This window comes from Cnephaeus nilssonii (assembly GCF_951640355.1).
Source record: "Cnephaeus nilssonii genome assembly, chromosome: 6".
In the NCBI taxonomy this organism is placed as follows: domain Eukaryota; kingdom Metazoa; phylum Chordata; class Mammalia; order Chiroptera; family Vespertilionidae; genus Cnephaeus; species Cnephaeus nilssonii.
In genome coordinates this window covers 26,515,428-26,533,674 of record NC_137077.1, presented here as the reverse complement: position 1 = coordinate 26,533,674, position 18,247 = coordinate 26,515,428, and the positions used below count along the sequence as shown (strand labels likewise).

Here is an 18,247-nt window from a genome sequence, read left to right as displayed (position 1 = left end):
TGATTTCAATAACGCCCCCTCACTTCTTAAGCCGTTTTCCTCCTGCAGGGCTTGCTGAGCAATTTAACATACAAGGTCCCTAATTTCTTTATGCTAGTGACGCCAATACAGCCTTTGTCTAGCTTCGACCAATTTTTCCCTCTGTTAACACATCTTTCCAAGTTTAAAAAAAATATTTTTGCATTTATTTGGCTTGTAGACTAAACCCAGAAACCTGCAAATATTTTTTAAAAGCAAATAAAGAAATATTCAGCCATGCAGAAGAAAGGAGAACACAGGAGAATCGCTGGCTCCATTTTATAATATTATGGCACATTGTGTAGTGTTCTGTCAGTATTTATTATCAGTCATTTAGTTTATGATAGAGAATAACTTTTGATTACTGATGCTTGTAGCATTACTCACTCTGTCTTGGACTGTTTGAAGATCTGTATTTTTATTACAAAGTCTAATAAAAATAAAGTGAAAAACCCATAGGTCCCCAAACGGATTCCTGGCTTGGGTTGTATGTCACTCCTTTCCAATCTAAAAAGTATTTCTTTCTGCTGTTAGTCTCTGTCTCTTGCTCATAAGCAAATTTATCTCCTAATGCCTCATTCTTTATTTTAGCCATTAATCTCCCATTGAGAACCTTACCAAATGCTTTTTGGAGATAAAAATATTTAATATCTACTAGATTTCCCCTACCTACAAAACCCTCCAACATTGTTTACAGAGGGGGGAAAAAATCAATCTTTTGTACCTGAATTTAAGTTTGCTGGTTTGACTCAGAGTCTTTTTCTCTGACTTCTTCGGGTCTTTTTATGGGAAATAATAGAAACACAATGCAAAAATCCTATTTCTCTTTCTTATGAATTGAATTGTGAGTCCGTCCCCCCGCTCACCCAAAACCCCAGTTCCAATCCCCAGTCACTCAGAGAGTGACCTTGGAAATAGGGACACTGCAGATGTAATTCATTAATTAAACATAAGGTCTTACTACATTGGGTGGGAAATGATACAACTGGTGTCCTTATGAGAAAAGGGGAGAAGATGGCCACATGACAGAGGAATGCCAAATATTGCCAGCAAACATCAGGATCTAGAAAAGGCAAGGAAGGATTCTCCCCTACTGATTTCAGAGGGAGCAGGACCCTGCAGATACCTTGATTTCAGACATCTACACTTCAGAACCATGAGACTACATTTCTGTAGTTTGAAGCCACCCAGTTTGAGTTAATTTGTTATACAGCACTAGAGGCCCTGTGCATGAAATTCGTGCACTCGGGGCGGGAGGGAGGTCCCTCAACCCGGCCTGCACCCTCTGGCAGTCCAGGAGCTCTCGGGGGATGTCTAACTGACAGCTTAGGCCTGCTCCCTGGACATCCTTAGCACTGCCACGGAGGCGGGAGAGGCTCCTGCCACCGCCATTTCACTCACCAGCCATGAGCCTGGCTCAGGGCTTCTGGCTGCGCGGTGCTCCCCCTGTGGGAGTGCACTGACCACCAGGGGGCAGCTCCTGCATTGAGCATCTGCCCCCTGGTGGTCAGTGCACGTCATAGCAACTGGTCGTTCTGCTGTTTTGTCAATTTGCATATTAGCCTTTTATTATATAGGATTCCTAGTAAATCAATACACTCCTCCTTCCCCATTGTTTACACATTTTGAAGCCCAGTCTAGTTCACACATGCATGCACACAAACACACACACACACAAACACACACACACACACACACACACACACACACACACACAGAAGAAGCATCTCTAATGGTTGCTAAGTGACACTTACTCTAACAGTAACTCTTTCAGGTTGACATCAAGTTTGTGATTTGAACATTTACCTCCTGATGTGGCCCATCCAATTTCTTATACCAGGTCAACTCCAATTTCCCATAACTTCTTTCTTTTTTTGTAATATATTTTTTGTTGATTTCATAGAGAGGAAGGGAGAGAGAGATAGAAACATCAATGATGAGAGAAAATCATTGATGAGCTGCCTCTTGCATTCCCTGCACTGGGGATCAAGCATCAACCCAGGCATATGCCCTGACCGAGAATTGAACTGTGACCTCCTGGTTCATAGGTCAACACTCAACCACTGAGCTATGCCAGCCAGGCTTCCCATAACTTCTTAAAGTTGGACCCTCCTACCTTGGGGTAAGAAAGAGCAATCATCCTCTTACAGCATGTGTGTGTGAGTGTGTGTGTGTGTGTGTGTGTGTGTGTGTATGAGTGTATGTTACAAGTATTTGAACACAACATCACAACCCCAACGAGTGCTCTCTTCCTAAATAAGACTTTCCTTCCAATCCACTTTCCTTCCAATCACTCTTCATGGGAAGGTTTCCATTTCCCCATTCCATGCTGAGGGATTCCTCTGCATATGCTCCAATACTATTCCTCTCTCCCATCCCCTTTAATCTCACCCCTTCTGCTTCTTCATCCTCAGACTGCCCTCAGCTTTGACATCTCTCCTCCTCCTTCATCAGATGGACAAGAGGAAGAAAGGTCTACTTTTACTGTCACTCCCTAACTGTTCTCTCAGTGCCCCAGGTGAGGGAATCTGAAAATAAACCAGAACGTTAGTACAGAACTCAAGGGCAGCTGTTAAGTCATGACCTTGCTAATATTCCCAGTGCATCACCATGGCACCATCTGAGGAACAGGTAAACGCACACACACAAAACAATGGAAGTGTCTGAGGTGAAGGTGTTCTTGGCATCCTTTCCCTTCATTTCAACAAGGATTTACTGTGGGCCTATCATGGGCTGGCTTTTGTTTTTATGTTTATTTAGGTCTATCACCCCCTAAGCGTTTCTCCAAACACAGTGTCTCCCTCCTGTCTTACTTTCCTTGTCCTTGATAGAAAAGTACAATTCAATATATAAATCTCATTCAGTGACTAGAAATACATCTGTGCCTCCAAAGGTTAAACACAGCATATATGCAACTTTACATACAGATCAATTGCAGGGTGGAGAACAGGATTGTGCAGTAACTGAAGCGTGGAATTTGGAGTCAAGAGTCCTTCAGAATTCTGCACACCCTCAATGTATAGCCTTGGTCTAGTCACTTAACTTCTGAGCTTCAACGTTTCATCTACTATTTCCCTTTTAGGACAACTGCAAAACAAATATGCAAATTTCACATGATTTAATTAACCTTTATTTCCTCATTCAACAAATTGGTATATCAAGTATAACTATTCAAGAATTCTAATTTCCAAGCATTTAAGAGTTTGCTAGTAGATCAGTAACCTAGCACAGACATTAAATAATAATAACCAAAGTTAATGTGTCAAGAATTAAAGGCAAACGAATAAATAGCACAATCTCAGAGACAAGAGCAAATGTCTACAGGTCTAACATCTGTCATGTATCACAATTTCACTGAGAAAAAAAAATGCTTAAGGTTTGTTTTAATGGGAAAATACTGACTTATTAAAAATTTTAATTTTATACATGTTGTTTACAAATATAACTGTTGATGCCCCTTTACCTAATAACTGAACCCATCAGCAAGCATTTCCTAGGCCCTTGCTATGTATTAGCCTGTGTACCCATGAACTTCTCTAGGCAGGCCAGGTCTGGAGAAGGCAGTTATATGATTTTGAAATAAGGTAGACTGCCCAAACCAGCATAGCTCAGTGGTTGAGCGTCAACCTATGAACCAGGAGGTCACAGTTCTTTTTTAAAAAGAAATAAGGTAGGTTACAGTTTTTTAATTTTCACACAGTGAAATTTTACACAGGCTAGTATATACCACATAAAAAACTAAGCTTGCAAGCTTCTTCTTTCCTTTTTTTCTTTTTTAACCCCAGAAGCCCAGCCACGAGGAGGTAAAGAAAGTGCTTTCTGTGTAAATGTATAGACTTACCCTTTTCTTTAACATGATATGCATATACAAGATTCACCATCAGTAGCACCTGCAGTGCTGGGAGGCCAGGGAATATAACCTCCCTTCCACAGAGCTCCTGATCGTGCACTCGCAGAGGATGGGGAGGGCGTGGGTGCATGGGGGTAAACTTTCTAAAATTTTTGCCTGGGGGTCTGAATTTAAATTTACTCCCTGAATGAGATGTCAAGGTAATTAGTGTTTGCCCTATAAGCACTGTCATTTTCAGAGCTAGTTTAAGAAACTGCAAATAAATTTACACTTTAAATCCTTATCTCTTAAGCTAACATATGTCAATAGTCTTATGCTTTCCCCATTGATGAACTTTCCATTGCAGCACACCTTTTCATAAATTGAAATGCTTTTCCCATGAAAAGCAAATCTTATTTTTTAAAAAAGAGAGAGCTGGAACACCGTAGGGGTCTAGATGTGCCATCTGGATCAATATTCCTTGAGTATACAAAGATTTATAAGCCTAAGACAAAGGACTCGGTATGACTTGTGACAATCTTTAGAAATACAAAGCTACACTGTCATTTACTCTATCTGATTCATGTTTAAATTTCTGTAACTGTCTTTTTAATTCTTAGATGTGAATTTGGTATTAATCACAGCATCTTTATAGGGTTTTGGTTTCCTTCCGTCATAACAAGTTATCCACTACTTCTTCCCTTTACTTAGTATTTTTTACTGGCCTCCCTTATATATTATTACTCCGCTTCATCTCATTGTTCCTGTATGATTTTGATCTTATTGGGTTAAATTTCAAATATCCCCTCCCCTGGTTCCTATTTTTGTGTTGTTGTTTTTTCCTACACGTTACAAAATCCCAGCCAAGTTCCAAACTCATTTTGCATTCCTTCAAGGTCTGCATTTCTCAAGCCCCATATTTTCGTATTAGTACTCTTCCCACAGATCTTCATCAGCAATTCAAACCTGATGACATTATGATTGCATCTTCAGTGTTTTTCTCCTCCAACCTTATTTATCAGGCCTGCATTATTTCCAAAGATAAGGTCTAGAATAACTTCAGAGCAGAGCTTGTTAACTGTTGCATGTGTGCGAACAGCCCACCATAAAGATAAAGAGAAAGCCACTTTTCTACATCCTGGCATTATTCTCAACTTGTGCACTTGCTGTGCTGAAATCCCTTAGCAGAGACTGATCTGCTTTTAAACTTCTCTTTTCTGTAAGCATGTTTCCCTTTCTATCTTACTTCCTATCACCTTGTTCTTGCATAATTCAATGAAAAAAAATATAGCTCTCCTTTCCTCCTCCCTGATTATATTCCCTTCAAAAGGTTTCCTTCTGCCTCATCTCCTCCTTTATTTGTAAATCTCTCACCACATTTCCACTAATGCAAATGGGAGATCCAGTTTTTTTTTACAAAAAGCTAAAGCAAAAGGGTTTCCTTAGTACTTTCTTGCCTCCATAGCTACTTCAAAATCCTCACAAACCCTTAATGTCACACTCTACTTGGATCCGCCTAAACCAGCCGTCGCCAACCAATGGTCAGCAGACCACTGGTGGTCTGTGAGGTCCGAAAGGTTGGCGACGGCTGGCCTAAACAATGCCATGGATATATAATCTCCTGCTCAAGGTTTGCTCTCAAATTAACATGTCCAAACTCCACAAAGCTGTTGCACATGTGGAAAGATGAATCTAGATCTTCACATTTCACTTTCCTGTTTTCACTTTTCCTTATATCGCTATCTTTCTTTCCCATTCATTCATATATTCCGAAATATTGTCTCAGGCTCTCCTCGATGCCAGGCACATAATAATCACAGGAAATAGAGATAAGTAAGATATAGTCCTTTGTCTCATGGAGGTTCACAGTTTTGCAAAAAATCTAAAAAAGTAGAACAACTGATGGTAGTACTATCTGACAATGCTACTGGTATTTACAACTGTCCTCGGAGCACAACAGTATGAACAATTAATTAATTCAGCTTTTAGAGGATCATGGAGAGATTTGACAGAGTTTGGAAATTTTATTAAAAGCTTTAAAAACAGTTAAGGGGAGGAGGGGGAAAAGCTATAACAGACAGAGAAAATAATAAATAACAAAGACAGAAATATCTGGAATATTTCCAAATACCAATAATGACCATATGGAATAGAAGCAAAAATATCCTTTGAACTGCTGTTCTTATTTTACCACAGGAGAGCACCTACCTCATAGAGTTGTTGTGAAGAGCAAATGTAAACATACATAAATCCCCTAAGTCGCTGGCATATGGTAAATGCTCAAAAAACGTGAGCTGCTATTGTTTTATTCCAGATTACATTTTTAATATGTCATCTTTCTTTTTCCCCCTGGTTCATGGCTTGGTTTTGGATCATTGTGGCTGCTGAGTAACTGATTTCCAATTAAGTGACATTTTATTTGGATACACATCTAAAGAACTGAGGTGGCTGCTCTAGCTTCCAGAGAAAAAGAATGAAGAGAGATGACAAATAAACAGACCTGAGATGTGTACCATAAAAAACGTAGCTATACCACATCTAATCGTCATTCTCAACTAATCAGACTCTTTTTACACCTTTCTTTTTCAAGACAGAGTCAAGAGTTGACAAAACGAGTTCCTATCTAAGATTCATTGAACAATCCTACCAATATAGTAAGCTTTGGGATAAGTACAGAATGAAGTACAGCTCAATATCTTACATTTCCTAAAGCTACACCAAATGACTTTGAAAACTGAGGTTCTGAATGATGCCTTGTAATAGTCTAGGGGGGAAAAAGATTCAATTATGTTCCTTCCTTATTGAGGTGGGATGGGGTAGGAAGGTATACTAATATTTTTTAGTAACTTGCAAAGTACTTAATTTATAGTTTATAATGTAGTCATATAAATTATTTCATTTCCATTGATAATCAGATTAATGTATTTGCTCAAGGTCACAAAGTGTGCAAGACAGAACAAGAGTGCAGGTCTTCGTATTCCGATGACCATGCTTCTTTCCCTAAGACATTTTAAAGATTCCTAAACAAGATTAAAGCAAAAGTAGGATACTGATCATTTATTTAACCAAAAATGCAAATACCCTGGTTAACTAAGTTTTTATACTCACCATGATGTGTATAACACCAGATAACATAATATCTCTGCTTTATCTCCAGAGAATTATTTTTTCAATAATCGAAATGGCTATCAAAATTAGAAGATAAGTTATGAATGTAAATGATAAACCTTTCTTTTAAGATTTTGAAACTAAAATAATTAAAAACAAAAGCAATAAAAAAAAATTTCCAGACACGACAGAGTAAGTATTACCAAGACTTGCCTTCTTACTATAAATAACTTTACAACTGAACAAAATATATAAGGCAACTGTTTTCAGGCACTGGAAAATTGGCAGCTTAAGGTACATTCCAAGATAATCCAGATATATATTAGCAGTTTGAGGACTTAAAGGAAAACATAATCTCAATGAGTGACTAAATAGAAAAGTGCAGCAGGGAAATGAAAATTATAATAAATAATTAAATGGATATTCTAAAACTAAAACATGTACAATAGCCCTGGCTCAGTTAGTTGGGCATCATCCCAGGTTCGATTCACAGTCAGGGCACATGCCCAGGTTGTGGGCATGATTTCCACTAGGGGGCATGCAGAAGACAGCCAACTGATGTTTTGTTTTCACATGGTTGTTTCTGTTTCTCCCTTCCCCTTTCTCTAAAAATTAATTTTAAAAATCTTTTTAAAAAATAAAATAAAATATGTACAATAGCATCAATTTCACTGAATGGGCTTAAAATTTGAGATAGAAAATAAAGGGAAATTACAAAGTATTTTAAACTAAATAATTACAAAATGAAGCAAAATATTGGCTCTTTGAACAGATCAATGAAACTGGCAGCCTCCTAGCAAGACTCATTTTCTACAAAAAAAAAAAAAACGAAAAACAAAAACAAAACAGTAATAACAGCAATAATGACCAATCTATCATAATAAAAGCGTAATATGGTAATTAGACCAGACATCCTTCCGGACAACTTTCCGGATGAAGCCGGAGCTGTGAGGGAAACCCGGGTTCCGGGTACCAAAGGGAAGCCGGTGCCAGCAGCTGGGGGAAGGAAGGCCTACTCTTGCACGAATTTCATGCATCGGGCCTCTAGTATAAGGAATAAAGAAGTATATATAACTACAGATCCTGTAGACATCAAACTAATAAAATAATTTTAGAAACAACTTTATATCAATAAATTTATCAACTCAGTATATTTGTACAATGAAAACTCCTAAGCAAACTCATACACAGAACAACATGGATACACCTCAACCCTATTATCTTTGATCGGGAGGAGACAAGCACAAAAGTCTCTATGGTATTCTAAAACTAGCAGAGCTAATTTACGGTGAGTGATAAAATCCGATCAGTGCTTGCAAGTGGGGCAGAATTCAACCGGAATTCACTGTCAAAACTCATCACATTGTACATTTAAACACCTGAACTTTATTGAATATAAATTTACTTCAATAAAATTGACTTTTAAGAAAAAATTTTAAAATATCACAAAAATGGGAAGCATTGTGAATTTAGTTTGATTTTTTTTTTAATTCTTCAAAATTTTAAAATTACTTCTTTTCTACTCTATACCTTCTTAACATGATAGGAAGCACAACTGTGGGCCAGGAAGTATGCTGGTTGCTTCCACATAGGCCACTTCACAAGACTGTGTCTTTAATTCATGCCAAGATCTAGCACAGTGCCTTAGGAGACAGAAAAAAACAAAAAAGGTGGAACCAGAAGACCTGGGTTCAAATAATGACTATATGTGATCTCTTAGTTTCATGACTGTAGACAAGAGACTGTAGACTGTAGACTTAATTTTAAACTTCACCAACTAAAGGAATGATGTGAAGATTAAGAAATACTATTTTAAAGTAGAAAGTAGACAACGGTTAAATGAAGGACATAAACAACAACATCGACAGGGAAAGAGTAGGCAGGAAGATGCAGGGAGAGCATGTTTCAAATCAGGTATTTGTTTGTGGACAGGTAGAGGAAAGGGTGGAACAGAGGCGTCCAAGTGTGATGACTTAATACCATGTTCCCGTCATGAGCAGTAGGTGCAGTGATTAGGATAGGGTTGGCTGATGTCCCAGAATGAATATACTTTCATTATGTCCTGAATGACAGCATTCTGGGCTAGCAATCCCTTGTCCTGACAAGGAGCATGAAAAGGGAGGCTCCTTGTCCACTTAAGACTCCCAGGGTAGGTTCCTAAGAGTTGAAGACAGTCTTCTATTACTACACATCTTTTAAATGCCAACATGATTGATGACCACCGATTCTTTCTCATCCTTAGGTTTTCAGAGATTCTGCTCTGAACGAGAAGAGATCTGGATACAGCAGCAGTGACCAGAGCATCATTAATGCCTAGTAGGCTGACCTTCAGTAGAGTTCCAGGGAACAATGTTAGTCTGACAGAGTATTCTAAAAGTACATGAGCATAAAAATCTGGAGGGTGACTTCAAAGATGCCCAGATTTAAGACCTAAAAAGTCTCGTATTGCCCTAACCGGTTTGGCTCAGTGGATAGAGCGTCGGCCTGTGGACTGAAGGGTGAATTTAGTTTGATTTTGAAGGGTCCCAGGTTCGATTCCGGTCAAGGGCATGTACTTTGGCTGCAGGCACATCCCCAGTCGGGGGTGTGCAGGAGGCAGCTGATCGATGTTTCTCTCTCATCGATGTTTCTAACTCTCTATTCCTCTCCCTTCCCCTCTGTAAAAAAATCAATAAAATATATTTAAAAAAATAAAGTCTCGTATCTTCACCCAAATATGGAGCCACTTGTAGGGCACCTAGAAATTCAATACTCGATCACAGAACAGTGCGACAAGTTATCTGATAGAGGTTTTAACAGAATGCAATGGGGGCACACAGAAGCGATAATGAACCAAGCGGTGGGGGAAGAAGCAGTACTGGGACCCATTCTCGAGAAGAGTGACACCTGTGCGGAATCCAAAGACGCTAAGAAGTTATTTGGGCAAAACATACCTCAAGGCAAGGGGCACAGCACAAAGACTCAAAAGGGTTGGACGGTGACATTCACCGAAAACTGCAAGCAATTCCACAGAACTGGAGCAGACGGTGTGAAGGGAGAATGGGGAGATGGCAGAGGCCTGGGCAGGGTCTTGGGAAGGACCACTTTAAAAATCAGGCTGGAGGAACTTACAGTTTACCGTGAAGACGAAGGAAAGTCGCTGCAGGATTTTAAGCAAGGAGTACCACAATCAAACAGGTCATTTCTAAGAGATCATTGTGGCAACAGTGTGGAGAACAGACTGGAAGGGGACGAACGTAGACATGGGGACACTGGTTAGGAGACTGCTGAGGAGACCCCTGTGGGAATGACAGTGGCCTACCACAGCAGCACTCAGAATGGAGAGGAGATGTAGTAGATACAGGAAAGAGGTCGAACTCCCAAGATTTACTCACCGATTCATGTGAAGGTGAGAAAGAGAAGGAATCAAGCAGGTCTCAAGCTCAGGTGGACAGGCCTCCTGTCCACCAAAAGAAAGAATATGCCAACTTCTATTTGAAAGTATCAAAAACAATGATTCGGCACTAAATTTCAGAAAAAAAGAATTAACACAAAAGCACAGGTTTCCTTAGACAGTATGGATACTCTATCCCCAAGAAAAATCAAACACTTATATTCACAGAGAGGAATAAGCCAGAGTTAAAGAAATTCCTAACATGTTGATGAATGAATAATCAAAGAATAACGCAGTAGGCAATTCACTAACAAGAGCGCCATCTACTGCCCTATCAGGATAGTGCAGCAATGAAATGCCAACGAAGAGTGTAGAAGGAAGCCAAGTGCTTGGACACTTCACATTGTACATGTAGTCCCTAAATATCTGACACCCCCTCCCCGCCCCAAAATCCAAGTGGTTAGCACTTTTAGCTAATAGCCAAATGTTTTCACTTACTTGTTTCACCTAAAAACATCAATTCAATTGATATGATCATTTGAATAGAATATGCTTACCTGCCATCATTGCTATCATGCTGGCTTTATAGACATTAGTGAGCGATCCAAGTTCTCCTGTTGCTAAGATGGTTTTGAGATGAGCCTTCCCACAGGCCTTGCGGAACTGACGAATCTCATCATACAGGGCTGAGGGAGGAAATAATTGAGGCCGTTACAAAGCAGGCAAGTGATAACATGACTTGGCAGCCGTTTAGAGCTGGTAGAGCCCATCTCAGATTTAGGAAATATAAAACATTTGTCACTTTCTAAAAATCGCCCTAATTTAATATCGCCTAGAGCATTCTGTTGCAGTTCACATTCTGTTACAAGGAATGCTTAGTTTGCTACCATGAAACAGTTTCCAAGCCCTGGCCCGAGGTCCAGAGACATGAAGACTAAAAAAAATATCATTATAATGACATGCAAATTACAAATAATTTCTACCTCTTCCTGATGAAGGTTACTTATAAGAAAAAAGAAATTTACCGACCATATGTACAGGGGTGTACCGCTTTGCAAACTAAAGGGGAAAAAAAATCCTCGGGTCCCTATTAACTCTCCCATTCACACATAATAAGTTCTCTTGGAATATAAAGCAGGCCTTTCCTGAGAGCCCTGCTACCGACAATAAAGACATAACAGCTTGTCGCACTATCTGCCAGGGTGTGTGTCTATATCTCTGATGAAAAAGTGTCGAGGTGGCCTTGGATGTATGTGTGCAGAACCAGCTGTGGAGGGATTTACAGATGCGGCCTTGAACCTATTAACCCCTGACCCTAGAACCACCTCTGGCTTTCTCAGGCTCCACGCAGCACCCTGAAAGCAGCTCGATCATATGCATATAAAGCTGTACACAACAAAATAAAGCCGAGAGGAAAAACAGTTCCTATTTAAAGTAACAGAATTTTAGTAAACAAAATCAGTAGGGTAAGTATAAAAATTTTTTTTAAAAAAATATTTTACAGTCTTTTGTCCTGACACCAGTGGATTTGGGCTCTCACCCTGCATCAGCTTGGCCATATTCATTTCCTGAACTTGAGCTATGGCAAATTATCAGGACTAAGGACAGGGCTTTTTCTTTCTTCTGTATGTGTGTTTCATAGGAAGTAGTTTTGTAAGCACGCAGACTAAACTGAACAAGAAAGAAACATTCATAAGCATTTTTTAATACAACAATGAGAGCTCTGTAATTCATAGGTTTTCTAAAGAACATATAAAGTACTTAAACGTCAGCAAACTCAGTCAAATCCATGAAAGTTATAACAAGAGGCAGAAAACTTGTCTTCCCAATCCTAGAAAACTTAACTTGAAGACAGAAAGTGAAAACTGGATACGAATAAAGTCAAATATTCTATTACAAGATGTTTGGTAAAGTTCAGTGTTTACTGCTACCAGACATGGTCTCACAGGTTTTTCAAGAAAAGATTGACAGGAAACCAAGATGGCGGCATAGGTTAAACACCTAACCTACAGCCGGGCACAACAATATCAAAAACACAACTAAAAGTCAAAACGGACATCATCCAGAACCACAGGAAAGCTGGCTGACTGAAATGCCCACAATTAGAAGGAAAAAGAAAACCACAAGGAAAATCAGAGAAGCCGTAAAAGCGTGAGGTATGGAGACACAGGCGGAGACACGAGCCCGCGAGCGTGCGGGGAAGACGGAGCCGGAGAGGAAGGGGCGGCTGACGGCCTGGCTGGCGTTCTCTGGCGGGAAGGAGATAAAAGCGCCAGATTGTGCTGAACCCCAGCTCCGACTGCACTGAACCCCATTTCCCGGCGAAACCCTGGGAAGCCGGGCTCATGCTGGGGGAGTCTGAGCTGTGGGACGGAGACACAGAGGAGCTGCGCCGGAGCCGCGCACGGGAATGCGCGCAGAGGAGGGTCTGTTGCCTGTGCCGCTGGATTGCCCTAGCGGGAAGGAGACAAAAGCTCCGGACTGTGCTGAATCCCTAGTTCCAACTGCACTGAACCCCAGTTCCGGGAAAGACCCGGGGAAGCCAGGCTCATACTGGGGAAAACTGGACTGTGGGGCAGAGATGCAGAGAGGCGGCGAAGAACAGAGCACCGGAGGCGCGCAGGGGATTGTGCGCGGAAGATGGGCTGTTGACTGTGCCGCTGAGTCGCCCTGGAGGGAAGGAGACAAAAGCGCCAGACTGAGGTGAGCCCCAATTCTGACTACACGGAAACCCAGTTCCGGGAGAGAATCTGGGAATCCAGATTCATTGGGGGAGAGACTAGACTGTTTGGCAGCGCGCGAAACTCCAGGGCGCTTTTCTCTCAGAGGTGTTTGCTGGGAGTACGGAGGGACACAGGAACCTCATAGGGCGGGGCTGACAGGAAGCCAAGGCGGTAGGCTCCGCCCTGTAACTCCGCCCCATCAAAGCTGAACACAGAGGCTTTTACAATTTTGCAAGTCTAGTTGAATGGGGCTGTCTCCCGGCATAGACACAGCTGATCCTCACAGCCAATTGGGCCGGAGGTCACATCCTCCCAGTGTACCAACAGCAACCAAGGCTTAACAACACCAAGACTTTGCACTCAGCCCACAAAGGGGGATATCAAGAGCGACCACCTAGGGAGATTGGGGAAGCTGAGCGATAGGGAGGCAGCCAAAAGGGGAAGGCACCGAAACAGGTCACGAATATAAGGGATGCTGTAATTCCTGCTGAGGGGCCACAGGCAGTAGCTGACCTACACTACATTGGAGACCCAGAAATGAGGGCATCTAGTGGTCGGTGTGAGATGACACCAGACTTCGACCACTCCCATAAGGGACACATTCAAGAGGCAGACGCAGTGAGCGCCGAAGCCTTGCTGCACCAAGACCCGGCACATAGGCGTGTCTTCCGCACAGCAACTCTTCCTTTATAGACACAGAGGGTCCGCACGGCCAATAGGCCTGGAGGACAATTCCTCCCAGTGACACCAACAACAATCAAGACTTAACTATACAAACAAGGACCAAGATGGAGGCATAGGGCAGAAGCCTGATTGCTGCCTACCACAACGGTTTTGAGACTACAACGGGAGAGCAGAGCAGACACCATCCAGAACCACCGGAGGGCTAACTGAGCGGATGCTATACAACTAGAATAAAAGAGAGGGGTACGCGGGATGAAGCTGATGCCGGTGACCCAAAGACCACACTTTAAAAACTACGGCTCAGGCGACACAATGGTGGCCTGGAACGTGCTCGGTGCAGTTCCCCCAGCGGTCTCCGGCTGAGGGGAAGGCTTCACTCGCTGCCGAGCACGGACAGACGAGCCCCTGGGAGACATGGGGCGGGAGACTACGCGCTTGCTGACCTCCGAGTCCTTCAAGAATCTCAACACCCCGGAAGCGGCCAGGTGCGCACGCTCGGCGACCGGCCACCGCTGCAGACCCAAGGGCCGACGCAGCCACCCCGGACCAGCCCGCCGCCGCGCACCGGGCACACCGGAGCTTCGCCGAGCCCGCCGCCCAACGAGTTCTGCGGTGGCTGCCCTGGAACTCTGAGAAAATGGCCGAAGGAATTGCTGAGAGGGAATTGACCAACAGGAATTGGGATCAAGAAGACGAAACCCCGCTGGGTCCCGGATCCGGGTGAAGCCGCGTGCCCCTGGGTATGGGTGAGGCTGGGAACTGGGTCAGGGTGAGGCTGGGCCCCGGGTCCGGGTGAGGCCACGTGCCCCTGGGTCCGGGCGAGGCCATGCGCCCCTGGGTCCGGGTGAAGCTGAATCCTGGGTCCGGGCGAGGCCGTGCGCCCCTGGGTCCGGGTGAGGCTGAATCCTGGGTCTGGGCGAGGCCGCGGGCCCCTGGAGCCGGGTGAGCCCTGGGCCCCGGGTCCGGGCGAGGCCGCGGGCCCCTGGAGCCGGGTGAGCCCTGGGCCCCGGGTCCGGGCGAGGCCGCGGGCCCCTGGAGCCGGGTGAGCCCTGGGCCCCGGGTCGGGGCGAGGCCGCGGGCCCCTGGAGCCGGGTGAGCCCTGGGCCCCGGGTCGGGGCGAGGCCGCGGGCCCCTGGAGCCGGGTGAGCCCTGGGCCCCGGGTCGGGGCGAGGCCGCGGGCCCCTGGAGCCGGGTGAGCCCTGGGCCCCGGGTCGGGGCGAGGCCGCGGGCCCCTGGAGCCGGGTGAGCCCAGGGCCCCGGGTCGGGGCGAGGCCGCGGGCCCCTGGAGCCGGGTGAGCCCAGGGCCCCGGGTCCGGGCGAGGCCGCGGGCCCCTGGAGCCGGGTGAGCCCTGGGCCCCGGGTCCGGGCGAGGCCGCGGGCCCCTGGAGCCGGGTGAGCCCTGGGCCCCGGGTCCGGGCGAGGCCGCGGGCCCCTGGAGCCGGGTGAGCCCTGGGCCCCGGGTCCGGGCGAGGCCGCGGGCCCCTGGAGCCGGGTGAGCCCTGGGCCCCGGGTCCGGGCGAGGCCGCGGGCCCCTGGAGCCGGGTGAGCCCTGGGCCCCGGGTCCGGGCGAGGCCGCGGGCCCCTGGAGCCGGGTGAGCCCTGGGCCCCGGGTCCGGGCGAGGCCGCGGGCCCCTGGAGCCGGGTGAGCCCTGGGCCCCGGGTCCGGGCGAGGCCGCGGGCCCCTGGAGCCGGGTGAGCCCTGGGCCCCGGGTCCGGGCGAGGCCGCGGGCCCCTGGAGCCGGGTGAGCCCTGGGCCCCGGGTCCGGGCGAGGCCGCGGGCCCCTGGAGCCGGGTGAGCCCTGGGCCCCGGGTCCGGGCGAGGCCGCGGGCCCCTGGAGCCGGGTGAGCCCTGGGCCCCGGGTCCGGGCGAGGCCGCGGGCCCCTGGAGCCGGGTGAGCCCTGGGCCCCGGGTCCGGGCGAGGCCGCGGGCCCCTGGAGCCGGGTGAGCCCTGGGCCCCGGGTCCGGGCGAGGCCGCGGGCCCCTGGAGCCGGGTGAGCCCTGGGCCCCGGGTCCGGGCGAGGCCGCGGGCCCCTGGATCCGGGTGAGCCTGGCCCCGGGTCCGGGCGAGGCCGTGGGCCCCTGGATCCGGGTGAAGCAGTGCCCCTGGGTCCAGCCGAGACCAAACCAGAGGGAGTCGGACCTGCATTACCACCATTTGTCCACCATCCAGAGCTGAGGGGTCAGTGCCGACATGTACTCATAGGGAACCGGTGGACATTGATATTGGGTCTCAAAAGAACTGTTGGTCCAGAAAGAAACTCACTACAGACTGATTCATTTGCCTGTCAGCATAACTATTTTTGCTCGTCGCACATTCAATTCTTATAAGTATATCTATAGTGACACATGATTTCGCTCATCTAGGGGAAATGATGAACAACATAGACTGATGAACAAGAACAGAACCAGAAACAAGGAGGCATCGATCGGACTATCGGGCCTCAGAGGGAGGATAGGGGAGGGTGGGGGGAGGGGGGAGAGATCAACCAAAGGTCTTGTGTGCATGCATATGAGCCTAACCAATGCTTAAGTTCAACAGAGGGTTGGGGCATCCAAGGGGAGGGGTGTGGGATGGGAATGGGGGGATGAGGACAAATATGTGACACCTTAATCAATAAAGAAATTAAAAAAAAAAAAAAAAAAAGAAAAGATTGAATATTTTCACAAATCCCTAAAAATCTGTAGTTTTGAGTACTAGAGATGATCTGAGATGCTACACCACCTACCCTGGCCATCCTTACTAAACTGTGATAAAATTATTACTCATACATCCAATCTGACAACATGTGAGAATGGATGGTCTAAACAGTACAAGACTATGTGATAATAACAATTTATATTCTTTTAACTCAGAGGATGAGTTACCGAATCTAAACAGAGAAAGTTGTTCTCGAAGAAGTAGTGACAAGGAAATTTCTTGATCTGAAAATTCAAGAATGCTAATCCAGAGTTAACTTGTAATCTAATCAATGACTATTCTTCCACAATACAGTGTTGCATTCAAAAGCAAGCTGGAGGGTCAGAGAAACATGGATTTATTTTTTTAACTTTTTTTTTCATTTTTAGAGAGAGAGGAAGAAAGAAATATCAATGCGAGATGAAACATCGACCAGTTGTCTCCTGTATGACCCTCACTGGGGATCAAGCCCGCAACCTGGGCATATGCCCTGACCGGGAATCAAACTGGCAACCTTTCAGTGCATGAGCCATCACCAGCCAGGGATAGACAAATGTGGATTTAAAATCCAACTCCACCACATACTGTAGGACCCTGGGCAAGTTATTGCTCTTAGCCTCAATACCATCCTAAAAGTGTCAATAAGAACGTTTATTTTATAGGGTTATTATGAGGATTAAAAGAGAATATGTATAAAGTACTTTGCACATTGCCTGGCTTATTATAAGCACTCAAATCATGTATTCATTATTAAGCTCAGAATTCTAGTAAAATGAGTTTCCATTAAGTGTTGCGTGATGAAAGCCAGATCTTGTTTCTTGGCCTGATCCAAATCCTTGTACTGCACTTAAATTTTTTAAATGGATTAGTGCTTACAATCAATGAGCCATCAGATAAGGCTTGAAAATATTTTCTTACAGCATTTGTTAAACTGAACTTTGGCCTATATAACAAAGTTCTGGAAACACTGATCCTGATCCTATTTAGGCCATCCTTTTCCTAAAGAATATCACCTTTTGATAGCCAGTGAATTTCCTCACCTACAGTTAAACTCAACCAGAAAACCCAAATGTATTTTATGACTCAATTATCAGCTACCTAGGAGTAATGCCCTTTAATCCATGATCCAAACAGAATGAAACAAAAATAATCACTTAGAACTTAACTGGATTTAGCTAGTATGCAACCACTGCGTTCTTAGTCTTTACCTGCCAACTCCTCAAATCATTCTACTGACCGTTTCAACACGTTAGGAGGGTCACGTTTTTCTGAGCAAATATATTAATTAATAAGCTCAACATTGGGAAAGTTGTTGCTCCTTTCTCTTACTATTCCGCCCAGAGTATACCAGCACAATTAAATAAAAAAAGTATATCAAATCTGGCCTTTTAAAAATGTGGCCTGAAGACCCACAGCCCGGCACACCCACTGCGCACACCACAGCTACGGCACACCACAGCTACCGCACACGCTGACCGCAGGGGGTCCACAGCAGCTCCCCACCACTGATTCCAAAAATAACCTCCTGCCCTAGCTGGTATGGCTCAGTGAATAGAGCGTCAGCCTGCGGACTGAAGGGTCCTCGGTTTGACTCCGGTGAAGGGCACGTACCTCAGTTGCAGGTTCCCCGGCCCAGGTCGAGGTGTGTGCAGGAGGCAACCAATCGATGTATCTCTGTCACATCAATGCTTCTCTCTGTCTCTCCCTCTCCCTTCCACTCTCTCTAAAAATCAATGGAAAAATATCCTCGAGTGGGGATTAACCTAAATAAATAAATAAATAAATAAATAAATAAATAAATAAATAACGTGGCCTGAGCCCTGGCTGGTTTGGC

The 18,247-nt window shown here is 45.1% G+C and overlaps 1 protein-coding gene across 1 annotated transcript in view; it reads right to left on the bottom strand.

Annotated features, from left to right (window-relative positions):
• Positions 1–18,247, bottom strand: part of DERA (deoxyribose-phosphate aldolase) — a 98,626-nt gene that overhangs the window by 34,052 nt on the left and 46,327 nt on the right. Inside the window, exon 6 of the mRNA XM_079775957.1 lies at positions 10,886–11,014. Coding sequence (XP_079632083.1) covers positions 10,886–11,014 — 129 coding nt within the window. The remainder of the gene's footprint in view (positions 1–10,885; positions 11,015–18,247) is intronic.